This window comes from Calidris pugnax, unplaced genomic scaffold (assembly GCF_001431845.1).
Source record: "Calidris pugnax isolate Ruff unplaced genomic scaffold, ASM143184v1 scaffold38, whole genome shotgun sequence".
NCBI lineage: Eukaryota > Metazoa > Chordata > Aves > Charadriiformes > Scolopacidae > Calidris > Calidris pugnax.
Genome location: NW_015090995.1, coordinates 13,699,063 through 13,726,280, shown reverse-complemented (window position 1 = coordinate 13,726,280; position 27,218 = coordinate 13,699,063). Strand labels below are relative to the sequence as shown.

General features: G+C 39.2%; 1 protein-coding gene across 1 annotated transcript in view; it reads left to right on the top strand.

Moving 5' to 3' along the window:
• The window catches only part of HDX (highly divergent homeobox), a 47,862-nt gene extending 21,267 nt beyond the window's left edge, over positions 1–26,595 (top strand). The window contains exons 6-11 of the mRNA XM_014954857.1: positions 8,456–8,602; positions 14,741–14,948; positions 18,219–18,298; positions 21,202–21,285; positions 23,929–24,051; positions 24,663–26,595. Of these exons, the coding sequence (XP_014810343.1) occupies positions 8,456–8,602; positions 14,741–14,948; positions 18,219–18,298; positions 21,202–21,285; positions 23,929–24,051; positions 24,663–24,788 (768 nt within the window). The 3' untranslated portion in view covers positions 24,789–26,595. The remainder of the gene's footprint in view (positions 1–8,455; positions 8,603–14,740; positions 14,949–18,218; positions 18,299–21,201; positions 21,286–23,928; positions 24,052–24,662) is intronic.
• The last annotated feature ends 623 nt before the right edge of the window (positions 26,596–27,218 follow it).

Below are 27,218 nucleotides of genomic sequence, written 5' to 3'. Positions count from 1 at the left end.
AATCCTGACTCTTAATGAATATTAGTCTAGAAATATCAGTTCTCAGTTATTCATGAGAATGTCTTTGGAAATCAGAGAGTTCTGTATTCTGTCATGGTGCATGTGCAATGGCCTTTACAAATGCATTGATTTTGGGGTTTTTTATGGGGTGGTGGAAGGATAACAAGGATTAAAGAGAATGAAAAGGGGGAAAATATCTTCACTTGTGTCCTCACAGATAAGTCTTGAGTGTACTAACTGTGCTTAAGTCATGTGTCATCTGATGTCTTAGCAGAATGATTAGTATTTGTGGTAGATCCCTGGTAAGCTAGCTATGAAAAACATTTGGCACATTTGGTGTTGATTCTAGGTAAGCTGTGCCTGGCTGAGTTGTGAAGTTTTATTTTTGGGGGAGATCAGGGGTTTTGGTGTCCTGCTTTTTTTTTTTTTAAAAAAAAAATTTCTACATAGAAGTAGTTCTAGTGGTCTTGATATCAAGTCTGAAACATAAAGTCATTAAGATAACAGATTAAGGTTTTAGATTTCTATCTGCCCATGACTGTTCAGAAGCAGGCATAGTAAATCACATGGTATGTAGCTTGTTTATTTTGGATGGGATTTGATTTTTAAGTTGTGTTCATGTGTCTGGGCTAGTTCATGTGAGGTTTCAAGGGACACTGCCCTCAGTGGAAAAATTCACAGGGAAGCTAGTCTTGTATTTTCCCCCTTCATGGAGCAACACTGCATGATGCCTTCCCGAGTAGTGTACTTCTGCACTTCGGTGGAACCTCTGCTGTAGGTGGGTTTAGCTCAATCTGCCTAGAGCTTCAGCTTGGGGTCTCTGGCCTCTCAGTCTGGCATGTATATTTTGGGAACAAATACCTGGAAGAAGTGGAGGATTCCTGTGTTAGATTTTGATTTTTAAATTGTTGTTTCAGCATTGCCTATTTCACTAAAATTCTGGAGATAGCGGCATTGAAGTGTTCCCTTTGGAGTCCTGCCTGTCACAGAAAGAGTACAGTAGAAACACTTTGAATCAGGTAAAGGAGCTGATCTAACTCCAGTTTGGTGTGAGACCAGCCACCAGTTGTACTGGCAAGTATATGGGCGTAGGGAAGATGGCAAGATTGTGTGGAGGAGACTAGGTGAGGGCTAGTCTCCCTCACCTAGTCAGTATGACTACTGAGAGACATCAGTATGACTACTAAAGAAAATACCTTGTTTTAGACCTTTTTAGACTGTATCTAAAAATCTTACAAAAACTACCTACTAGGACAGGAAGTCTACCTACACTGGAGAAAATGTTTTAGAGCCACTTTTAAAGTAAAATGGGCACCCATAGGGATTAAAACTATCTTTTGTTTTAAAACTGTACCAATATTAGCTTGTGAAGTTCCCTTCGTCTGTTTGCATTCCTCTCCTCTCCTCTCCTAGAAGGGCAGAAGGAAGAAAACTATTTTAGTCAAGTTGGTGAGAGCATGTCTGAGTAAGATAGTCAGAGCCTTCAGCAAGAGAGACTTACAAGCCGACCTGAAGACCTCCACAGCACCGAATTGTGAATGCTCTCCTTGTTGATACCTTTTCTTCCATGTCATTTGGATAACTAGTTAAAGGTTTTCCTCCTGTGAAATATTTCACCACGTATCCCGAGGTACTTAACTTTGTTAATGTTTACACTGGATGATAATAACACGCATAACATGGAACAGCAGCTCTTTGCTACTCCCAACAGCAATCCTTCAGTTCATGCAAAGGGAAGGCAAGTCTTAACCATAGTTTCAGACCAAATATATCTTTGGATGCATGCTGCACCTGAGTTCCACACATCACCTAGGCTTATTGTATGCTGTGATCCTGCAGGCTGGAAGGAATGTCATATCTGGCCAGGAATTGGAAAAAGAATTTCTAGTCAAGTATGAGGAAAACATTAATAGATTAAGTAAGAATCGTGGTATTACTGTCTAAAACTCAGTTTACTTTGAGGCTGAATGTTCATTATTTAACTAGTTCAAAAATCCATACTTTGAGGCTGAATGTTCATTATTTAACAAACTAGTTCAAAAATCTAATGAAGAAGGGCAAGTTGTCAGTTGGTGTGGATTGGGAGTTGATTTTGGAAATTACGGAGTGAGATGATGAGTTTGGAGTGTAATTAGTCTGTTGCACTGATAGCTCTGTTTTTCTTTTTTGCCTTTTTTTTTTTCCTCCTTAGCTGTGTTCAGTTTAGAAACATAGTAACAGAATAGATGTAATTTTGTCTCAGTGTTGAAGCAGTTACAGGTCCTTTCAAGCTGTGGTACTATGAAATATTTATCAGTCCTTCTATGAGAGCAAACTTCAAGCTTACCCAACCAGCAGGAAAAGATGAAAAAAGTCTCTCTTCCAGAAATCTAACCATTTTTGCACTAATAATATGTTAGCAGTCATAGTTTAAGGGTGCCTTCAGATGCCATTAGGCTTGCAGTCTATTTCTGGACACCTTTTTTGCCTGAAGGCTGTGGCAGCTTGCTGCTTTATCTTGTGCCCTATGAATGAAGCTGGTAGTAGCAACTCACTCCTAGCTGTTTGTTTTGCTACAGGCCCTCAGGTACATTTCTTTGTCCTAAGAAGATTGAAGGTATCTCGTGAGGGGTGCTTACCTGCTCATGTGATGAAAAGGGAACTCTCAAGATTTGGGGAAAGGCAGTGTCTAGAAATCAGCTCTCTGAATTGCTCTTGTTGTTATGGCCACCAGCTGCTTTTCTGTTGTTTTTTTTTTTTTTTCCTGGGGAGAATCATGCATGACCTGGGAGCCTGTAGGGCTCTACTGGGTGGAAATGCATGCAGTGTGCCCGTCTGCAGAAAGTATGGTTCTTTCAAAGATGCTTCTGATTGCACTATTCCTGCATGAGCAGCATACGCTGTGTATGAGCACCAGGGTCTAAGCCAAAGCAGCAGGGTTGGTTCTGTAGCAGGAGATGGGGTGTCACTGAAGTGGGGCACAGCTTTGTAACAGTTGTGAAACCTGGACTTTACACATTACCTCAGTTTGAGGTTTTATCTGGCATAGCTTTAATAAGGTTAAATGTGCTGGTAGTGTTAAGGGAAAATACAGACCTTCAGAATTTGTGTATGGAAAATGAAATAAAGAAATAATAAATTGAGGAGTAAGAATATTAAATGGTGCAGAGAGGAAAGGGGAACATATGAGAATGGTTGATTCAGAAATAACTATTATGATGTATGTATCATGAGGTATGAATTGATAATCCTTAAAATCAATTAGACACTAAGTAATGGAAAGTTCAGAGCTGAATACTGGCATCATTAGAAATGGGGAACAAAACAAAATAACGCTAGGCTTATATAAAATAATCTAGGATTTGTTCATACCTTGAATGCTGTGTGCATTCCTGATGTTCCCATTCCTCATAAAATAAAACAGAGAAGCCATGACAGTGATCTAAGGCACAGAACAGCCATATAGTGAATGAACAAATGGGCTATATCTCTGGGAGGGAGTGGAGGACTGTGGTGGAGAGCTTTAAAAATATGAAAAGTGTGGCGAAGCAAATAGGCACTCATTTGTTCCAGTATAAGAGTGGGTGTCTAATGAAACTAGCCTTAGATACGCTAAATAAAAACATCCAATCTCCTTTTGAGCCTAACTTAAAGTAAGAAATGCCTCCAATTTATAAGATACTGGGGTTGCTAGAGAGTATTGGAGCTAAGTATCACTGTTTGTCCTATTCTACTTTTTACTAAACTTTAAAGAACCTTTAAAACATACAAAATAAGTATCACTCTGTGAGATTTCTTGCTGTTTCTCCATTACAGAGTTTCTGAGCAGTAGTGACTAAAATTTGTTGTGAGAGGTTTGTTTGCTATAAATAACCATTACCTTAGAGTGTTTCATCACAGAGTATCAGAACTGGACTGTTGATTTAATATGATTTCATGGCAATTTAAATAAACATAACTGTGTAACTTTTGTTAACATACAGTGCTCAGGTGCTGCATAAATGCAATAGTTATTATATTTATATTAAAGCTCCAGTTCTTTCATTTTTAAATGTCTTTTATTAATAATCTGAAGATTGTTTATAGCTCTTGTGCATGTGGCCTGAAACATTTTCAACTGATGCATAAAAACTGATCTAAAAAAGCAGGCTCTAATAAAAGGCAGGATAAGGACACTCCACTGCAATGCAATTATTCATACCAATTATAGACACTAGATTTGCACCACAAATATTGCATGCACAGTGGGTAGTATGAGGGGCTCGGCAGAGTGCCAGGAATGTCTATAATAAACTGGGTCATCTCTTATAAGAATGTTGTTATTACACTTGAAAGGTCAGGGGATAAGCAGGGTTTAACCCTGCGCTTGGCAGAACTGCTGATTCAATTTGCTCACAAGGATTGCTTTTCATTGGGAGTTGATAGGCTATTTTCTGCTGGAAGAAGCTTCTCGCTGCTTTTCAGACTGTGGACAACAGAACTGGTAAATGTAAAGCATTCAGCAAATAGTTAACACTGCTGAGGATAAAGCCGAGCCTCAAATCAGCAAGCGAGGGATCTGAAGAGAGGAAATGAGAGTTGTATTCATAACAGTTGTCATAATGAAGTAAAAATATGAACTGAATTACTGGCTTGTCTTCAGCTACGGAAAGTATTGTGCTAAATATGACGCTTTTCAGTATTATCTTTTGATACTTTTTTCCTGTGCTAACTGGTGCATAACCGGCAATATAATGATATTTGTAAGGCTCTGGGGCTTTTCTCTTGATTCCTCAGTTTCTCTGATACTAAGCACGAGGAAGTTATTAAATAAATTGATGGAAGTGTAGCTGTAGATTCGATGTAGAAATTCTACCTCTTATTTTCTCGCAGAGGTAATTGACTTTTGTAAAAGCATTATATCATTTTTGAGCCGCTTATAATGCAGGAGTCAAAATTATGTATAATCTTTGTCGAGGGGATGATCCTGTGATTGGATGTGGTTTGTGATTTCCCTAAGAAAGTAATGAAAAGGCATATGGCACCATCAGTTACACAAAGGTGAGTTAGTCTGGATCTAAACTTTGTACAAGCTGAAGTGTTGCCTACACCCAGTGTAAGGGCTGGGACCGATCCCGATGCAAAGGTGCAGCGAGAGCGGAGAAGGCGAGCGGGCTCCCCTTGCCCTCTCCGAGCTGGCGTGAAGGAGCTCACACTTATAGTGCACGGGCAGATCACTCCTGTGGGTCACTTAATACATGATGACCTGCTACCCTCTGAGCAGCTCCCTTGTAAATCACAGCCCTTAAATGTTGAGAATCTTCTCTGGGGGACACTGGTAAAATTTCAAGACTGGTAACCTGATAGATCCTGTCTTTCATCACTGCAGAGACCAACCAGCTGCATTGCACTCGTCACCTATGGTGCCAAAATGTGTCTTTCTGAAGACTGCTTCTAGCTTTTCAGAGACTCAATTCCTGCCTGCTTGGCTGTGTCTAGTAGGTTACTCGCTGCTCATCTTGTTGGAAAAAATAATTTATGTTGGCATAAATGAGATACAGACTCCAAAGTAGAGAAGTTCAAGTGGAATGAGAACGCGCTGACTTTACTAGGGTGGGTTGAGCCAGGCATCCCAGTAAGGCTGCCCCCTTACTTGCTGCTCAGGGGACCTGAGTTTTCATAGCATCTTATTTACATGCACTTGTTTTCCCCTCAATTTTGTTCCTGTTTTCTGGGCTCTTTCATGTGGTGTGTATTGTGGGGTTTTTGTCTTTTCTTTCATAGCAGTTGCCTGGAAAAACTTGTTGTCCATTTCCTTCTCTGACCTGCAGTTGGTGTTAGCAGGATTCTAACTCTCCAACCGTGGTCTTGTAGCAAAATTATATAGCAGCTGTGAGGTGAAAACCATTGGATAGTGTTTTATCCTATAGGAATTTTATTAAAACGTTTGTAGTAGGTCATAGGAATTAACATACGTCCGCTTAAAATGGAAAAGATACGACACTGCTTTGTTAAGTAAAATTTTTGACAGCCAGATGGTTTTGTTGAACACTGCTTTCTCTACTTAAAAATCTTCGTATTCAGTAAGTAAAAGCTGAGCAGCCTCTGCACCCTTCCTGCAGTACCATCCCTTTGGTAACTCTATAGTCAGTTATTGTGTGTCTTTTGTCTAATGTGGGATCCATTTTTCTTGCCCTGTATTCTTTCAGCAGAAGGAGCATTTTCTTTGATAACTGGAAAATCATGTTGCAAGCAAAAAATATCTGAACTTACTCCAACATCAGCTGTGCTTTCTTTGGTTTTTGTTCTCATTTGGCCATTGCAACAAACTATAGGTGAGAGAAGGGAACACTTACAGGGGCTGCTCCCTTACAGATGAAGTAATATTAGGCAGATTGCCTTTTGCTTCCCTCACTTCACCCCTCTGCTGGAGAGAGGGAATTTCCACAGCATGTTCCAGGGGGTATCTTTAAGCTATGCATATTATATATGAAGAAACTTTCTATTTTATTTTCCTGGTACGTGCAGATGGCAGTAAGCTGTGCGAGTGGTGGATTGTCGCAGCAGTGTTGTCAGCGTGAACTCTCCAGAACCAACAGTGAATTACTTAGTTATTTGTGTTTAAAAACATTCAGTATATTTTAGTAGGAGAAGTTGCCCTGGGCTACCCGTGCGTTCAGGAAAGCAGGATAGGCCAGAGTGGCTTGTTTCTCCCTGTAGTCTGAGTGTTGCTGCCACACTCTTTCTGCCTTCCCTCTCTTCAGTGCTTGGCTGCCTCCCCGACTGCAGAACTAGAAAGAGCTCTTCCCATCACTTTCAGAAGTTACAGTCCATTTTTCCAACAGCTATAAAAGGAGACAGGGCTGCAGTGATTCGGGAGATAACTACACTTTTGTTCTTTGAAAATGGCTTGTAGGTAGGAGGAGCTGAGGTCAGGCGTGCAGGAAAGCCTGCATCTGCTACGGGTGAATGGGCAGCAGGGATTTAGCTTTGGTCAGCAGGGTGCTCGGGAGGTGAAGGCCACTTACTGCACTTTGCTGCTTATCCTAGAGCAGCCTCAAAATGTGCCAACTGGATTCCTTTTAGATTAAAATAGACTGCAGCGTGCGGTCTGGGAGTGTGTCTCCTGGGCTGCAGGAGCTGAGGAGTGTGGTGAGCCCACCACCTGCCTCCAGCTGCAGAGGGGCTCCTGGGGTCCTGCAATCCTTGCTAATTGATGGGCAGGATGAAAACAGCTTCTCTAATTCTGTACTTGAATGTATGAAACAATAGCCAAGAAAGTACCTGAGTGTCTGGTAGCGATTAGTAATGGACCACATTTGGCTATAACTACTGTGGGGTTTTTTTACTGGGCCACCTGGGATTATTTTAAGGAGACAAGGTTTTGATACTGCTATTTTATATTTATGTATTAAGGAGACTCAAGTGCTTCTAACATTTTGAGAAATAGTAGCTTTTAAAAGAAGAAAACCACAAGGATTACCATATTCTGAAGTTTAGCAAAAATTAAAGTTGATAACTGTACAATTGTCAAATTATTCTAGTTCTGTGAAATTTTTCTACCCCATTTTAAATTTATTTAATTCTGACTTTTAGCAGTTTTTAAACAAGCAAACCAGATTTCAGATATTGAAATCATGATTCTGTCTTAAAAATTCAGCTGTTGAAATAATGACAAATTTGGCACATGGGGCTACAATTTACTAGTGCAGATTTTATTGTTGCGTTTATGTACTCCTAATGGCAGGAGAAATGGCCAGCATGGGTTGGTATAAAGAAACTGTAGATTTTAGTTAAAATTATGGGCTAGAAACTTTTGATAAAGCTTTTAAGTTTGACTAGTGAATGATACTGTGTGCCCACAACAGTTCAAGAAGTGGTAGGATGTCTGGGATTTGTTTCCCAGTGATACTCCTTGTATCAGTAATCCACTATCACATATTTTGATAAATATACACAAAGAGTTAGGGAACTCACAAATAAACAGTGGAACCAATTTAAACTCTGAAGCTTACCAAATAAACATTAAAGTATTCCCTTTAGGAACTCGGAATCCTTTGAATTATGCATGTATTGTAGTTTGCAGTAAGATAAAAGAACTTTGGGTGGGGGAGGGTGAGAAACTTGAAAAGCCTTAAGGAATAATTTGCATAAATTGGGTGGAGAGAGTAAACAGCACAAGAGGAAAACAGTTATTTTCAGTAAGGCCTTACAGAATGAGATAAAACAAATTAAAAAAATCAGGTGGAGCTGAAACAAAGCTGAAGTGCTTTTAAACTTGCTTTAGCGCTGCCATTGCCTTTAAAGAAAATCCCAGGGAACTCTGTACTGTCCTGGATTAAAAAAAAAAAAAAATCTTAAGGGAGAGTTAAAAGAGAAGAGAAGCCATGGAGACAGTATAACATGTGTGTCTTACTGTATGCAAGACCTCTGGAAATTAAATGAACAGCATAAGCAGAATTTTTTTTCATCTAACAGTATTTTTTTTATCTTACAGTTACAGGACCGCACACAATTTAGTGACCGAGATTTAGCTACCCTAAAGAAATACTGGGACAATGGTATGACCAGCCTGGGCTCAGTCTGCAGAGAGAAAATTGAAGCTGTGGCTGCAGAATTAAATGTTGACTGTGAAATAGTGCGGGTAAGAAATCTAGAGTCTTCCCCTGACTTGTCGCAGAAGCAAAAATAGGACAGATGAAAGCCTTTAAAAATTTCATGAGGAAGCTTGAAATAGATTTCACGTATTACATAATGAATGACCATGTTGGGAAGTGCTCACTTGTTCTTTCTACAATCTATATATAGAAAAAATGCCCTCAGGTAAGAGTCTTATTGATCAGCAGCAGGAGTAGCACTATGAGCCGTTTGACATTCTCTTTAGACTTGAGTAAGATTTTAAATAAAAGTGTTACATTTTTTAGGGATATCCTAGAAGACTGAAAAGCACTATTTATATTGCTATTAAGAAACAAAAAAGCCTTTCTAAAGATATAGGAGAAAATGTTTCTCATTAATGCTTATAGGAAAAAAATAATTGTAAACATATGAAAGAAAATGCTCAAAAATAGGAAAAAAATATTTTACGAGACTGTCCTGAAGCCAAGTTGAGAGGTCACAGAGGATGAAGGGTACTGTGAAGAATTCTGGGTCACTTCAATTTGATAGCCCCTACAGGTGTCGCTGAGGAAGGATTGCTTTAGAAAGTGCAGGTTTGGTGTGGATAACCTGATTCCTGAGAACCACTCCCCATCATCTATTCCAGAGTCTGGGAAGTTTGGCACAGCATTAGTTGTTGCCACTGTCTTCCCAATTACCAGACCTACCTCATCACTCTGAAACTGTGGGTGTCTCATTCACTCAGACGCTTTCCATTCTTCAAAAAATAGACTGTCTTTGCAGTCAGTACAAAAACATGATTAGAGTCTTTCTTCCCCTCATAACAGGCATGACAATTGTAACTAGTCCTTTCAGCCTTCGTCCTTTTTTTCCACCTCTTCCTTACAATTCTAATATTGCTGCAACAGTGGAACTAGGAGCCCTTATTTAAAACTCTTCTTTCATGAAGATCTCTCTTGGGTTGGTATATCAAAATGGTACCAAAGCTACTTTTCAGTATAGAACACTAATTTGGTTATTTGCTTGTTTTCCTGAGCACATGTGAATTATAAAAAATAAATTGTGCTTTTGGAGGCTGAAAAGAATTATTTTTCTCTGTAGAGAATAAAGCTGCCCTGTATTTTGCAGCTCTTCAGTTTGCTTTCTGAAAGGTGAAGCTGTTCCCACTGACAGCGTCTCGAAATGGAGTCCTACATGTGAAATCCCTTATTCACAGGACAGTAAGCCTGGCACCTCGTGCTTTGTCTCCCTTGCTTCGTTCCCTTAAGAACATCCTTCTTGGCACGTGTAGGGTGACAGTATGAAGTTCTGTAGATGTCTTTCAATAGCATCTGCTGGAAATGCTTTTGTCTTCAGGGCAGATGTACTAGGCTCTGATCAACTCCCTAAGGCTCCCTGGCATAACCTATTTTAGAACACGCACGTGTGAATGAACAAAAAGATTTCTTTTATTCATAGTAACTGGTGGTGTTACCAGTATCTGTCTTACCTCTGCCTCTGGTTCCTCTATTGGCAGACCTAAGACCTGTAGCAAGAATTGGGTGGAGGTTGGTCCTGCACCATGCGGAATTTTTTTGTTTGTTTGTGAGGGCTGAATTAATGCTACAAGACCTGTGTTGTTCTTCAGTGATTACTGTTGCCCTTTCTCTAAGGCACACTATGTGTGTCCCAGCTGTAGGACAGGTATTTTCCATCATGTGCTCTAGAGGGTCTGTCCTAAGTTTGTTTTGGGATCTATATAGGCACGTCATATTGTGCCTCTCTCCTTACCTGCCAGCCTGCCTGTTCTTCAGCAGGAAGCCCCGCAGCCTGGAGGTCAGTGTGCAGCATGGTCTCCTGCTCAGGAGCCAGGGCACAGCAACGATGCAGTGGGCTGCAGAGCGTGGGTGAACCACAGCATCTCTGCCCTACACGGTGTGCTCAGCCAACAGGAGTTGGACTGAGGGATGTTTCTGGAAAAAGCTGTCCCCTTTCAGTACTTTGCTGCCTTTGTGTTTCACTGTACCTTGTATTCTAGGCAGTGTGCAACTAGCAACTCTTTCTCTAGTTATGATGTAAATGAAAGACACGTAGCATATGTAAAATAGTAATAAGTATATATAAAAAGGCAATGAAATACATATACATCAAATAATACAACAAATATATAAACTATTATTATAAAAACATAATTTCATATAAATATATATCTGTAAACTATTTATATATCAATGAAAGACACGTAGCATATGTAAAATAGTAATAAGTATATATAAAAAGGCAATGAAATACATATATATCAAATAATACAACAAATATATAAACTATATTATAAAAATATAATTTCATATAAATATATATAACTGAAAAATATTTATGTATACCTATCATATCACTTGTTTTAATACGATTAAATACATGTCCCCATTTTTCCCTTTTTAGTAGCTTTTTTAATGGAAGTTCATGATTTATTCAGATAGATGTTGCCATTCCAGAAGTACAAATGATTGATCCTTATGACCTGTACGGTCTTGGAAGATCTCCAGTACAAAGAAAGTACCAAATCAACTTTCCAGTAGGAGGAAAGATTATGTTTGCCACTATGCATAGTTCCACTGGATTTTCTCTTTTAAGGTTGAACAGGGCATATTATTCTGTAGTTTTTGTACTTCTAGGAGGAGGGTGAACTTGTAAACGACTGCTGGTTGTACCTTAACATCAGGCACTTTTGCACCCTTAAATGTCTTTCACATGTTCCCAAGACATCAAAAAAAGCCCTGTTATGTCATCTTTAAATATATGAACTCTGGTCAATACTTCATTAAACTTAAAATATTTCTTTTGCTTACATTATAATTATTGCTGATTGCACTTGTTGGATGGGGGAAGGGGGATTGTAATAACTTACATATTTTTGTTTATATTTTTCTTGACGAATTTTATTCATCCATACCAAAATAGCATCTGAAAGCAGAATAGCTGCCTTGGCAGTGAGACACTAGATATTTGAGAAAGATGGATGATGGCTTTCAAACTCCTCAGAAATATATGAGAAATATAAGAAAATACATGACAATTTTTTTTATAGGACATAAAGTTTTCATTCATAAAAAAGTCAAAAGCTACTCCTAGGCCCCCACCCACAGGTTAAAGACACCTCCTCCTGTTTCTCAGCAGCTCATCAGATTAAAGCTGGATTACGGAAGGTAGTGCTTCAGTCTTGAGTTTAACAACAAAATCAAGCAGTTGCAGCAGAAAGACCACTCATTCTTCACAGCTGATGAACAGCTCTTCTTGTTGGGGGCTCTAAGCCTAACCTACATCTGGCTTACGATCCAGGGAGATGTTGGAAAAACAACTCAGATTTTTCCGTCTTTATTTTTTAAGTGGGATTTCTGAAGGTTCCAAGATAGAATCTTTCTAGTGCGTTGACACCCTAACCTCAATATCTGGAGAGCTGTAATCATGCTTTTCAAGTGGCTCCCTGCCAATCCACTTAGGAGCTGCCCGAGGGCAGATGTATGCTGGCTCCTTCTGCCTGGCCTCCAGCTTCTCTTCCCTAACTCCTGCTGGTCATCTGTGCAGTGGAAGCTGGGGAGCTGCTGCCGAGTTCATTGCTGGCTGCCATAAGTAGGCTTAATGAGTCTCATCACATGCACTTTACAGATGTTGTCTGAGGTTTTTAAGGAGGCAATATTTTAGGGATATAGTTAGAATTATTATATGGTTTCCTACATAGAAATGCTAGTCTGCTTTTACACTCATCATTTTACAGCTCCAGAATATTCACTGTTAAATGCAGCATGCGGGATATGGAAGTTTATTACTTTTATTTCCCATTTTAATTTGAGACACTATTAAAATATCTTCTGTGACATATTCAGTATGTTGAATGAAAGATTTTCTGCTTTGAAGGGTATGTAAAAAGACAAGTAAGATCTGCTTTTCCCAAGTGACTCAATTTTTTGCTAATTTTTTTAGAAAAAAACAGCAGATATGCTTGTAAATTTTGTAGCTGTTAGCACTATTACCATCATAAGATTGTGAAAAATGTAAAGAATGGTAATACAGCACTTGAAAAAATATAAATAGGTCTGGAAGGGGCCACTTTTTTTCTCTTCCCCCGTCACTCCCCCCAAACTGTATATAAAGTACAGAAACACCTAGGTAGCTTTCTGGTTTGCATTCTTTAAAGAGGAAAATCAGCAGGCTGGAAAAGAAAATATCACCCAACAAAAATGATTTGCCAAAAATAGTGTTAAGCATGTCGTCATTTAGCAGGTTAAAAGGACTCAGCTGGCACAGCATGAAGCTATCTTTAATAGTTGGGACTGTTGTCAATGTTTCTTAATTTTTCTGTTTGATAACCAAGGTATTGTAAACAAAAATTTTTTACTAAACTTTTTCATGCTGTCTGTCAGAACTGTAGTTAAAGAAAGTGTGATGGGGAAAAGGACCAGTGCAGATATTTCTGAAATAAAGCCCGAGTAATGTAGTTTATTGTATCTTTAAAGAAAAAAATCCTGTAATATTTTAATGTGTGTGGTAAACACTGTTGGAACATGGACCTTATGGAAGGAATGTGCATTTTGCCACACCATGATCACATGTTTTCAAAAGTAGGAACTGCCCATGCTTTCTAGAGATGTGTTTGACTTTTAGCAATCCAGAAATCCCAGCCCTGAGCAGGCTTCAGGAAGCAGTAGTGGCCATGCTGTGCATACGTCGTCACCACAGTAATCAAGGCCCCTCTGTGTGGTGACAGCTTATGTGGCCAAACTCCACCATTATCCTTCCTGGGCCAGTGTGTGGTCAGGTCCTGAAACGAGGATGGTGCCACTCGTGCTGTCAGCGCTAATCCTACCGTGTTGTACATGGTGTGGAAGGCGAGGGGAGAGCCAGGTCAACAAGACTGGAATTTAGGAGTTGGCAGAAGAACTGATTTCTAGCTCTGAGAAAGCATTTTGGATGCCAGTGGAGAACTTACTTGCACGGGATTCAGTGTCTGGGTACAAGAGCTGTTAAGTAGAAACGGAATTGGATGAGAAGTCAAAAGCCTGAGTAATGCAAAGGAAGGGAAGGAGTAAAGAGGTGAAGAGTTGCAGACAATTCTTATTATTTCACATTAAACTACATTTTGTTTTTAATAATTTTTAGTGTAGACTTTTCTTTATCAGAGAAAGCAAGTTGATTAACAGTTATATAGATCCACTTGGAGAATTTTAAAAGGTTTTTTTTTTTTTCTTTTCGAGACTTGTCAGTTTTATTGATGTAAAATGAACTTAAAGCATCCATACCCATCTGATCATGATTGGTTTTCCAAATTCCTTGGTCCTGGACTTGTTTCATCTCTCACCATGGTTTACAGTATGCTGTTATACCTTACTGCAAGCAATGGTTCTTAAAGACTTGTCTTCCAACCAAAGAGGACTAAAGGGTAGTTTGGACTAGATGACCTCCAGAGGTCACTTCCAACCCCATATCATTCTGTGATTCTGTGATAATGTTGCTCTGAGCTTAATTCTGCCAAATTACGTTCTGTCATTAAAGTGTAGTGATGTAGAGCTACCACCTCGGACAATTTCTCCCATGCTATAAAAAGTCCTAGAACAGGCAGGCTGTTTGGGTCATTGGATGCTTTAGTCCCCATGTTGAAGTTGCAGAGGGGGAGAACCTGTATCAAAAATCTTATGATAAATTTGTTGAATAATTTGGGTGGGGGTAGACCTTACAAGGTCACCTAGTCCTACTCTTTATTTAGAGCAGGATTGACTTCAGAGTTAGGTCAGGTTTCTCAAGATGTTGTCTGGTAAAATGCTGAGTACCTCTAAGACTGGAGATGACAAGACTTCTGTGGACAAACTGTTCTGGTGCCTCTCTGTAAAGCATTATTTTTTCTTTTTTCTTAATTCCAGTCAGAGCTTCGCTTGCTGCAACTTGTGACTGTTGCTTCTTTTCCTTTTGCTGTGCACCTTCCCTTTTCCCTTGTATTGGAGGACTGAGCCTGGACACAGTATTCCAGGAAGCAGTCTCATGAGGATCAAAACCAGGGGAACAATCACCTCCCTTGAGTTGCTTGCTACACTTTTGTTCCTGTAGCATAGATGTGCTAATTTCACTTGGTTGTGGGCCTGTTGCTTTTGTTATAGTTTCTGATATCATTCATGTTTATTTCTCTTACAAGACTTGGATTGGGAATCGAAGACGGAAATATCGTTTAATGGGGATTGAGGTCCCACCCCCTAGAGGAGGTCCTGCTGATTTCTCTGATCAATCTGAATTTGTTTCTAAATCAGCACTTAATCCAGGAGAGGAAACTGCTACTGAAGTGGGGGATGATAATGATAGGAATGATGAAGTATCAATCTGCTTATCTGAAGGAAGCTCACAAGGTATTTGAAAATGCAGTTATTACTGTGCATATATTTCTAATTTTGTGCAGTGTGCATGCTTTGGATTCTCTGTTGTACACATTCAAAAACGTCTGAAAGTGTGTCTAACAGTCACAAATTATTTACATTGGCCATACTGAAGGTACTGTTTGGTCTCTTTCTTCTACTTCTCTCTATATGGATTTTTTTGGTTTTATTATCACAAGGCTTGCAGAAACCTTTTATCGTAAGACCGCTGTTTCTGCCAAATTCACCCAAGGTTAAATGACAGGTTCACAGTTTGCTGGTGCAACTGAGAGATGGACAGACAGTGTGAGTCTCACTTCCCTGGAAGCCAAGTTTTAATGTGCTCTCTGTTAAATGGCCAGTTCTATGCAGCCAGCTGGAGCACCCATTGCTGTTAGCCTGGACCACACCAACAGTTCTCATCGCAACCCGCCTGCCTTGCGCTGACCAGAGCTATGTAGTTACAGTTTTCCTGATGCTAAACTCATGCTGATGAGAGATGTTCAGAAGGTGTATGAGCTCAGACATGGTCTGGAACTGAAAGAGCTTCATGGTATGTCAGAGTACAGCAGAATGGCTGCCGTGAAGCTGTCTGCGCTGCGTGTCTGTCTCTGACAAGCGAATACAAACCAACAGAAAAGATCAAAGTCAGTAGCAGGGGACTACTCAAAGCCTTAGAACTGCACACATGGGGTGCCTGGGTGTTCTCAGGAAATTGCATGATCTTGAGTGATCAGTGCCTCAATCTTAATTCCCTTTTACTCCACCTCTCAGAGCCACATGACCACGTTAAATTGATCTCTGCCTTTCCCTCTTGTACATTAGCACTCCGGGCCCAGGGCAGATGAACTGCCGCTCGGCACAGTCACTGCCTTCACAAGCTCAACTAATTGCTCCCAGTGCTTCTGATTAGAAGAGATCAATAAAGCCTTTGCTCTCTAAACTAAAAGAAAGTCTGATCTAGTGCATGCTGTTGCAGCTTGATATGCCAGATTTGATCTTGTCATTTTGTCTGAATGATTTAAGGGAAAGAACTGGAAAAATGGAGAACTGCTGGGAATGAATTTGTGACAGCTTTGTAATATTCTACTGTAAAGAGAATAAGATGATAAAGAAGTGGGTCAAGTGATTGAAAGCCAAGTGAGACACAGAATCTAAGAACCCTTGATTTGCCTGAGGTGTGGAAGAAACTGATTTAGTCAGATCTGTTTGAAAGAAAATGGTGACGGGGAAGAGTCTGAATTCTCTGTAGCCTAAAGTGAGGAATAGCACCACATTTATTAAATGAGGCTTTCATAAACCAGATAAGGCTGTAAGACTATGAGTAGATTATTAGAGTCAAAGCTTAAGGAAGTGCAAGAAAACTGTAGGATTTCCACAGCCTCCAGGAATCCCACTTCCATTCCTTGATTCTACTGTGAGAATTATTTCTAGTCATTTCTCCAGTTTAAAGGTTTCACTGCTGCAGCTCAGCTTATTTTGAACTTCCTAGAAAATATTTTCACTGATAATCCTGTGTACCATTCAGTCACAGATATGCGATTGTTTTAATGTTTGGAAATTGTAACTTTTAGTCCTAATTTGTAAGAACACACACACAAAAAAACTACTCTCAAAGAGAGGAAAAAGGTATCTTTAGCCACCTAATTAGAATGAAAGTGTTGATGGCACTTGCTTTTAAAATGTAGTGTGTAAATATTTACAAAAAATGAAAGCTATACTCTGATGCAAAATTAAGCATTAAAGTTTTCATAATGCCTTACCTTTTTTAAATGAATGTTAATTGAATCCATGCTTAGTGTAAATGAACACAGCTCTGTGGAGACCGTTATAGCATTGCCAGTTTATATTAGCTGAGGATGAATATTTAAAGAGTTGAAAGTGCTGTAGGAGTTGCTTTGTTTCGCTGTTGGATCCAAGTGGTGACCGCCAAGGTTAGTGAGTGACTGGTGCCTTAGACTGCTTCAGAGTCCCTGAGGTGCATCTTCGATGACCTGTGTTGCTCTAACGATGGGGTTGTGTATCACTCCCTGCTTTATGGTTTTCCCATTTGGACCCATTTGCTTTTGTTGGTAGCAGGAGTTTTCCTCTGAAGTTGTGACCTGTGGCAGATTAAATTTATTTGAAACAACTTCAAATAAAATTTGCTCAGTTTAGAGATATTTTACTGGTAGAAAAGTTATTTAAAAAAAAAAAAAAAGTATCTCTGTATGGTCTGGCCTAAATACTATCCTCTCTTTGCAGCTGTTGGTAATCTCCAGTTAAATCCCGTTACCCCGTATTTGTGTGGAAGTGATACACCCCTGCATCACTACCTGCCCTCCCTTTCAGTGTCCCACATGAACATCTGCTGCCCATTCTCTCCCCAGCCTCCTCTCCTCTTTAGGTGCAATAGCTGGGCTGTTTTGACCCTTTTAGTGCAAGCTCTGCCCTCAGCACAACTGTGTAATTTTTCTAGCACTTGGAAGGAGTGTATTTCCAATTAATCACAACATTTAAGTTTCTTATCATAGCTGTCTTGCCTCTGTGTTTTGGTTTATTTTCTGATTTGCTGTTTCTGTCAACCATTTTCTTCTTGATAGTATATTAAATGTGGACAATTAAAGTAATTATGAGAAACATATTTAATCATAGGGATGAATATGCTTATCTTGGTTTTTCACATTGGCCATAGTCAGGGCTGATAGAATCATCTAATGCTTGTGGTTGAAATCTAAGGTTCAAGATTTGCTCTGTTTTCAAGTGCGTACTTTGCATATACATAAGAGAGCAGCTTAGATTCACTAGGAATAAACATTTGCTGTATAAGAATGAAATAATCAGCTTGATCAGTTTTTGGTTCAAAACTAGTCAGTGCCTGCAAGGAGGAGGTGGGATCCTGATATGTTCCTTATAATTCCAGGGAATGCACAATTTTTCATATTTTAATATATATAAAAAACTTCTGGGCACCTCTGAGGTGAAACTTTTCATCACCTTTGAATATTCCCATCTGAACCTAAAAATAGGAAGGTTTTGGTTTGTTGCAAGAGAGTAACTGATAGTTTTTCTGTTGTTTTAAGTAGCAATTGCTGTGACTGACCTGAAATACTTGTGGTATGATGTCTTTTTTAATAAGACATACAGTATTTTTTATGAATAGACATTGATTATACGAATTTGCTTTTGTAACTAGCAGTTGTGACATATTTAGTGTTAAAGACTCTTAATATGTCTTCAGTGTAAAATTTAAATGAAATCTGAAAAGCTAATTTATTTCTGCAGAAGAGGCAAATGAAGCTCTTCAAAATGAAGAAATTGGTCACAAAGATGATGACCAGAATCCAGTGTCTACTGATAATGTGGTATGTGTACTTTTCCTTTTCCACTAACTTGACCTCCTTAATTGCTAATGTTGAGGTTATTGTCCAACAGTAGTGTTTTTGACTAAGTGAAAACTTGAGTGTGCTAAGAGTTCTTTATTGGTTGAGCACTAAGAGAAACTGTACTAAAATACAGAGCTATGCACATTCAGTAGAAACTGAATTATACAGATTTTTCTGTATTGTAACAATCCGTGTTCTTTTTCTGGAGTGCAAAGCACAACACTTGGCTAGCTGTCTATAAGTACCTACTATAGCCAAACAGTACGAGTGGGGAAAAAAAAAAACAAAACCAAAAATAATTGAAAATGGTTTTCTGTAGCTTTAAGAAAGTCAGGTATCTCTGTTGCTTCCTCTCTATAGCAAACCTTGAATATGAGCTCAGAGCAGGGTGGGTATGTACTCTTCATTCCCATACCCTTGACAGGGCATTATTTAGATGTTTCTTGTTTTCTCACTTGCATTCACGTTGAGTCAAAGACAGTTGTTCTTGCTGTTTCTAATTGACTGCAGTGAGACAAGGAAGGAAAGGCAGAGGGAGGAGTCATGGCAAATAATACAATATATCCCCTTTGTTTAGCCTGCCTTCTCTCAAATTAGAAGAAAGGAGAGGAGGAAGAGGAGAGAAGACCCCAAGTGGTAGGGTAATTTTTATCTTAAAAGTTATCTGCAGAATGAACAGGTGATGGTTCCAGTTCCCAGTTGCATTCTTATTGCAGTCAGAGATTAAATGACAGCAGCTCAGAACATGATGAGAACATTTGTCTTAGATTGAGCACACAAAACCTGAAGTGGGAGAGCGAACAGGAGATTCTCTTCTCTCTATATGTAGAGACAGCAGAGAATGTTTTCCTTCTTTGGTTCATACGTGATCATCTTCTGCCTAAACTGAAATCCCGTGGCTGTACTTCCTGGGGTTGCCTGAATAGAAACAGCTGCCTTTTCTCCTTCTGTTTACCTTAATGGCCTGCTGTGACCTTAGGTATAATCACGCTGATTTTCAGGCTGATGCATTTACCATGGAGATGCAGAATGTAAAATGACAAAGGTAAAAGGTTTGCAAAGATGATGTCTGAGATGCTCAGTTCTCCAGTCTACCTGAACTCCAGCATTATATAATTTGATATAATAGGAGGGGGGGAAAAAAAGAAGAGTGGTTTTTTCCTACTCTGTGCTGAAAACATTGTAACAAAATGTTTAAAATACATGCAGATAAAATTGGACTAACGTACATTGAACTTGCATAAGAGACAGGGTTTTCTTATTTGAAATTCAAATCTGTTCTTTCCCCTACTGTCTTAAAATGTATAATTATAAGAAAGATAGTGTGAATGTTTGACATTTATTTAGAGACTCTTTCCTCAAGCTGAGTCTAAAAACAAAAATATTTGAATCACAGTGTACTCAGGGTATGTTACAGCAGCAGATCTTTGTGACATTAAGCCTTTGGAATGTTATCACTTCAGCTGGGTTGCCAGACACTGAAGCACAGAAAATGTGGTTTACCCTCCCTACCTTCAACACATACTCGTGAGCTGGGTGGGTGCTACTAGTGAGAGACTGGCAGCCTCTCTGTAAGGATTTCTTCCTGGTGATCAGAAGGAAATTTCTGGTGCCTGGTCTGCACGCAGACAGAGGACACACGTACGCTGCAGAGAAGAAACCTCCTCTAAAATAATACCTCAAGAACTAACCATTAAAGTGTATTGTGTCAGTGGGGGCCCTTGCCTGCATTGTATTTAACAGTATACTAAAAAACGTAGTAAAATTGCTTTGACTTGTTATATACAGTCTCATAAATGCTTACAAGTGTCAAAACAATGAAAAATAGTAAAAAAAGGAAAAAATAAATAAATAAGAAAAAAGAAAAAAACCCCAAACCCCTCTTCTTAAACTTCCACTGTTTCCCTCTCAGAAATACCGTGAAATCTGTAGTTTGATCTGGGCGGTCATCCTTCTGAGTTCTTGGTAAAAGATGCCATTCTTATCGCTGTCACTGTTCTTTCCATCTGTTTGAGATCTAGCTTAGATATGAATAAAAATTAAAATCGCATAGGTGCACTAAAAATGTGTAAATTTTGTGTTTTCTCCTATGGAAATAACCTCTTAACATAATTTTCTTACATAAGAAGGTTTTCTGTTGGGAAGAAAAAATGTGAAAGTGGTAAATAATGTAAAAGTGAACCTTTTAAAACTGAAGGCAGGATTGTAATGTGTTTCTGAGTTCTAGACAGCATTCAGATTGGCCTTTAACATTGTGCTTTAGATGTCTTTAGACACCCAATATAAAAAGCTCCCAAGAATTTTTGTGAATTAAGGGAAAATGTCCATGTGTATGCATTTGGGAGCTGTCCTTTGGGTGAACATCCTCTACCATTTAGGGCATTTGACTTGCACTGTGGCCAAAGAAGGCCCAAGGAGACCTCTTCAGCTTTTTAGGCAAGAAGTAGGTCAGTTAGGACTTGCCTGTCACTTACCATAACGTCTGTTTTGCTCCAGAGGAATAAACTTTCATAACCTTCTTGGCCCTGCAGGAAGCCTTCAACAAAGGGCTTCCAGAGTAAAAGGCAGGCTTGTGCAGGCTGTAAATGAGATGTCATATGTAACCTAATGCCAAAAGCAGGGTGACATATAGCTCCTTCTCTGTAAACAGCCTGTCACCATGGCAGCAGCTCTCAGTACCGCCAGTTTCAGTTTGGATTCTTCCTGGATTTTGTGGCTGAGGTGCATGATTGCCATCTAATGGGGGCTCCACAATTTCTCAGGAGCAAGCAAAAGGTCCTGTTCCCTTCATCCTTTCATGGTGGTTTGAGATACGGATTGTTGGTTGTTTGCCTAATCTATGCGTTTGAGTGCTTGGAATGAACCATCTGCTTCTGTTTCAGAAAATAGAAATTATAGATGATGAAGAAAGTGATATGATAAGTAATTCTGAAGTGGATCAAATGAGTTCTCTTTTGGATTACAAGGTGAGTAATTGGGCTATGAGATGTTAAGCGGGATAGTCCTTCACAGAACGTTCAGAGGGGTGTATCTGTAAGGAATGCAGCGAAGGCGTGGGGCAGCCTGGGACTCTTCTGCTCTTACCCTGGTACCACACCTCATCCCCTCAGTCACGTCTCCTCATCCCATTTACAGCCAGATTACCTGGAGCTTAACCCCAGGGGAGGCAGGAAAAATCCCATGTCTGTGGAGCAGTGACATGACTGTAGTTGTGTCCGTCTGCAGCTCCCACCACGTTTCCAAAGCAGAGCAATGAATGTATTTTGCCTCTAAACCAAAACTTTGTGCAAGAATTGTTCTTTGGGGTGTTAGGGTGCACTTTGACGTGCAGCGTGGTGCTGCCAGCTCTGGAAAGGGACACAACAGTTGGAATCCTCTACTAAAATGGAGGGATTTGAGAAGAAGTCATTCTTGCAATGCAGGGCAGAACATGTCTGGAAGCAGCAGTTGTGGGAGGCAGGAAAAGCAGTTGGATACCAGACAGCTGCTGTCTTCTGCCACATGTTCTACTCCAAAGAGTTGCCATGGTGGGGGGCTCTGTATTCACCATGGTTTTATCCATGTAGCTGATTTATTTTTTTTTTACTTAGCAAACAGGTATGTTCTACTAATGATAATTACCAAAATAATAAATAGATGATCTTTTCAGAAAAAGTTACTCCTTCAAGCAGTGTTTTCCTGGTAAGGGCAGTGGAGAATGAATATGGAGAGGGAATGACCTTTTCTTAATGTCACCTGTCACCACTGGTGAAAGGCTTGTTGTGACAGCGCGCCCTACAGATCCTTGTTTGTTGTTTGACATCAGTGATTAGTCTTCGTGCCTGTGTGTTTTCTGCATAAATCTGAATTCCTTCTTTGGCTGGGCAACATCCATTGCTCAATAGGCAACATCTAAGTTTCCACCTGAAAGAAATACATTCAGCTCATTTTCATATGAAAGCCTCATAGTTGCAGCCCAAATCTCTCTCATTCTCAGAGCTGTTAGAACCTGAAACAATAGGGTGAGCAGTGTTTTGGCTGAAGAAATGTGAATTTTCTGGGGAAAAAAACCCACCCAAAACAACAACCATTTTTAAAGGCTTGTTACAAACCTTCCAGTTCATCACGTGGTCTCACTCTTTCGCATCAACTAATGTTGAGTAACAGCCAGTCTAGTAAAGTAAGCGAGAATATCAGAGCATAGTTCCATGTTATTTAAAAAAAATATATATTTTCATCATTTAAACAAAATACCAGCTTATAAGTTCACTATTGATATTTGCTGCCACCAAAACCAGCCATCAAGGAACATTTTGTATGCAAATCTGCCAACCTAATTAATCATATGGTTGCATAAGCAAGGGTGGGTGTTTTCTTGCCTCTGTTATCCCTCCGTAAATGCAACACTAAACATGAATTATCTGCAAACCTCTATAAATGCTTACTTTCTATGTGTGTTGTGCATTGCGTTGTACACAATTTCTGTGTACGTATTTTTTTTATTATTATCTTCTGGAGGGTGCCCATTTGGTGCTACTGTGCAAATACCTTTTGCAAAAATGCCCAATGACTTTGATCTTCAGCAGTGAACTGTTTATTTAGGTTATGTGATCTTTCCAAAGATAAATAACCAGAGAAAATTAATTTTAGCTCTACACTGATCAACAGATTTAGCATTTTGATCTTGCATACCAATCAGTTGGTAAGTTTGAAGGAGAGGAGATATTTGGAATAAACAGAAGTACTTATCAAATCTGAATTATTAAGCTTGTAATTTTTATTTAAGTAATTTCAAGTACAGTAACATTTATTTATACAAAGGTTGGAAAAATGCCTTTTTAGCCACAGCATGCACATTATTGCTATTTCCCCATTTTGTAAGTACCTTTCTATTTATTCTGTAACCCAAGAAATCTTGAGGAGATTGGTGACTCTTTATGATGTGTGTCAAACTCAGCTGCACTAGAGGATGCTATATTTTTAGTTTGTGGTAGATTTGAGGAATTTTCAAGGTATTTTCCCTGGGCTTTGTGTCAAGCCTCCTGTTGTAGTAATGGAATGTAGTTGCTGTATCTTCTCACAGTCACTCAACCTGTTCAAAATCACTTCTAGGAAGAGACCTCAGCTTTTTTTTTTTATTTTAAAATGGAATTAGAGGTCATCCTTACCAAATAAAAAGCAGTCATTCTTTCAAAGGTTCGTGTGGACTTTGGCCCAAGTCATTAATGCTTTAATGACTGTGGGTAATACTGAAATGCCTTGTAAGCTGGTTTGCTGTCACTTCTCTGGCGGAGGCTGGTGAGAAATGCAGTGGCTTATGCATCTGTGGGTTTAGTGTGACACACACGACTGGTCGTTCATCAGAAACTTCTAGTTGTATCCAAAGCCTCCAGGCATTGTGCTGTAATTCTATAAGCATGGAACTTTTGGCTGTATTTAATATTGGTTTTGGCAGGAATCATAATAAATGCATTTTCACTCTTTTTCACTAAAGCTATTTGGGTTTAACATGAGTATGTTTAGTTGTTATTAAAAAGATGCAGTGCTGTTTATTATTTCAGAACTTTCTGTGATTTCCTTTCTTTCTGTGAATTCTGTGATTCTGTGAATCACTTTCTGTGATTCCACAGAATGAAGAAGTCCGATTCATTGAGAATGAGTTGGAGAATCACAAACAGAAGTATTTTGAACTACAGACGTTTACTCGGAGTTTGATACTAGCTATTAAATCAGATGATAAAGAACAGCAGCAGGTAAGTCTTGAAGTAGGTTTTAATAATAGAAGGTGTTTGTCATTTTGTGGTCTGTCATTCCCTTGGTTTTGTCCTGTAGTGCCCAGAGGCTCAAATTATGATCAGGGCAGCGTTGTGCTGAACAGCTTATACACCAAAAAAAGTTGAACTTTAAACAAAAGAAGGATCTTGCAATCTGCACCAGCAGTGACACAGACAAAGAAGTGTGACTTTTGCAAAGGGAGAACCAGTGTGCACTGAGGGACGGGGATTTGTCTGTTGTGAGATGTAGGAAAAAAGCCAGGCTTCTTCAGTTTTGGGGTGCCACGTTTAGTACTTAGCACTTCTTTTAGTGCTTGGTTGGATCATGTCTTGTATGGGTAACATTTGTGCTTTATTTAGGAAAGAGATTTTGTTGCTTTTATTTTTTTCCTTTTGCCTTCAAGATATGTCATCTCAGACAATGTTTTTCCTTTCAATATCTGTCAATAATGACTTTTTTTTTTTTTACCCATCCAATACCAACACTGAAAAAGCTTAACAAAGTTTTTTCACTATATGTTTAAAAGACATTTGAACACTGACATAAAACATATACTTAATGCTGTGTTGTAATATGTTTTTACTTACAGGCACTGCTCTCAGACTTACCTCCTGAACTAGAAGAAATGGATTTCAATCATGCATCCCCAGAGCCTGATGATACCTCATTCAGCTTGTCGTCTTTATCAGAGAAAAATGCCTCAGACAGTTTGTGATTTATTTTTTTTAATTGACAAAAAAGAAGCCCTGTGTAACATATAGGTTTCAAGAGAACAGCATTTTGCTGTCCAGTGTTCTACAGCCCAAAAAAGAAAGGCCAAGGTGAAGCAGACCTTCCCGAAGGACGGCTGTAGTACATCATGGCTACAGTTTGCAGTGTCAAGAAATTTCGAATGTTGTTTTTGGTAAATGAAAGAACTGTGTGAGGAGTGGTTTCACTTTTAGCAGTTTGGCTTTGATTAGGATAATTTCTGACTTTCCAGAATAACTCTTGCTCTGTAGCAGTCGTTTTGAGCAAGGATCCAGGAATGGAACAAGAATGTTACACAGACAGCTAATTCTGCAGAGTTGCTTGCTCGCCAGTCCTGTTTATTATTTTTTTCCCCATTTTTACTCAGGTAGGTGGACTAAAAATTGGGAATCCAAATAGAGTAACGGGCTTGTTATGAGTTTTGCTTGAACCCTTTTGAAATCTGAAATTAAACTAAAGTGTTTTTCATTATGTGACTTCAGATTGTTGAATCTTCCATTTTCTGACCAAAACAGCTGAAGAAGCTTTGAAAGGCTGAGAAATTTGAATTATTGTCAATAAATTATTCATATAAAGAAGCAGTCATAAGTGTTGTAACAAATTAGATGGCTATGGGAAACCCGATAGCTGCAGAATGCAACTTTCTGATATTCTCACAGTAGCAATGGGATTAGATGTTTACACTGCTGTTTAGGGTTTTATGAATGTAGTTACAGTTTTTCTTTGACAAAGTCTGAATGCTAAAGGTCTCTTGATTGTTTTAAGTATTGGTTATATATTTTTCCACAAACTTTGATCCATTTTATCAAGGTACTGTCATAAATCCACAGCTGTCGTTGCATCCTGAAAGGTATTCCAGTGTTTGGAATTGAGCTTTGCAGATCTTCTAACCGTGACCTGGTTTTTAAGGAGTCCCATCTGATGAAGTTTTTGGCAACTGCCACATTACTGTTGTCATTTCTGAACTGTGAACTTGATCACAGGCAGTGGCTTCTTTCCTGGCAGTTCACATTGAATCCCTTTACTCATCTGGTTAAATGGATGTGCAGACACATTCAGATAAATCTAGTAGGACATGTATGTGCATGCCCATAGTACTGATGCTCTGTAATTGCTAATCTGAGTATTCCTCAGCAAGTATTTTTGAAACAGGTACCTTCACAGTTTGGTAAAAAGCCTGCTCTTTCAATTTTATACGAAATAATTATTTACTCCGGTGAATCCTTATTCATACAGTACAGTAAGCCCTTCATTTCAGTTAGAGGTCCAAGGTGCAGCTCAGAAAATCCAGTGTTGGGGAAATAGCACAGTATTTTTGGGGGGGGTTTCCCTTTAATACTGGGATTAACTCACAATTTTAGGTTTTTCTCAGTCTGGTCTGTTCCTCCCTCACTTCTATAACTTTTTATTTTTATTATTGTCAGTAGTGAGCTCTGTTCTTTCAGGTTTTTTTCTGACTCTGTGTTGTCCTTGGGCACAGGGAACTTTCAACAATGTTTTTAAATGCCTACTGCATAAAGGATAGTAGCAGTTTTCAGTTTCACAGTTCTGGCTGCCATGCAATTCAGTTTGCTCCCAAAAGACCTCTTACCATCTCTTCTACTGAGTAACCCCACAAAAGCAAGCTCTTGGGCCTGTATTTGAGTTCAGGCGTTAAACTCAGAGCAGGACCCAAGGAGAGAGGGAAGGTGCTGTGTAAGGGGGAGGTGAGGGGTTGGTTATTCATCCTGTCACTGCTGAGCTGGACTGTTCATCCCGGCTGGCAGACACCTCCTTACAGCCTTCCTCAGAGGAGGCTTTTTTAGGAACGGTATTTTACATGCCTGTTGAAGTGACCACTAATCAAAAACTAATTCAGGTTTGTGAGCAAAGATCACAGAACTATCCTTCAAATGTAAGATAGGGCTCAACTGTAATTCTGCTCTCTCTGAAAAAGTCATTTATAAAGGGTTTTCTATACTGGGTTAACAATGCTTTCTGTTACTGTTCTCTCTAGATAGGAAATTTGTGCCACTGACAATGAAACCTCTTGTTTTCTCTGAGCTTTGCTGAAATAGAAAAAGAAATAGTACTGTGATTTGACACTGTTTGAACTGTATTTTCCTGCTGCTTTGACTTAAATTCCCATGACAAAAAGCAGGATACTCTTAATGGGAGTTCTTGGTTTCATGGTCAGTTAAGTCATCCACTTTTATATGAGAAAAACTTTCATTGATGGTTCACATTTTGCTATGTCTTGCTTTTATTTCATATGCCAAACAAGGTATTCATTTTGAATGAAATACTACCAGATTCAAGCAATTATTTAAGTCCTTTTTTCTCAAGGAAGCTGAAATCCTCTTTAGGGTGTGTGGCTGCAGTAACACCCACCTCGTCCCTGTGGGCGTGTTGGTCT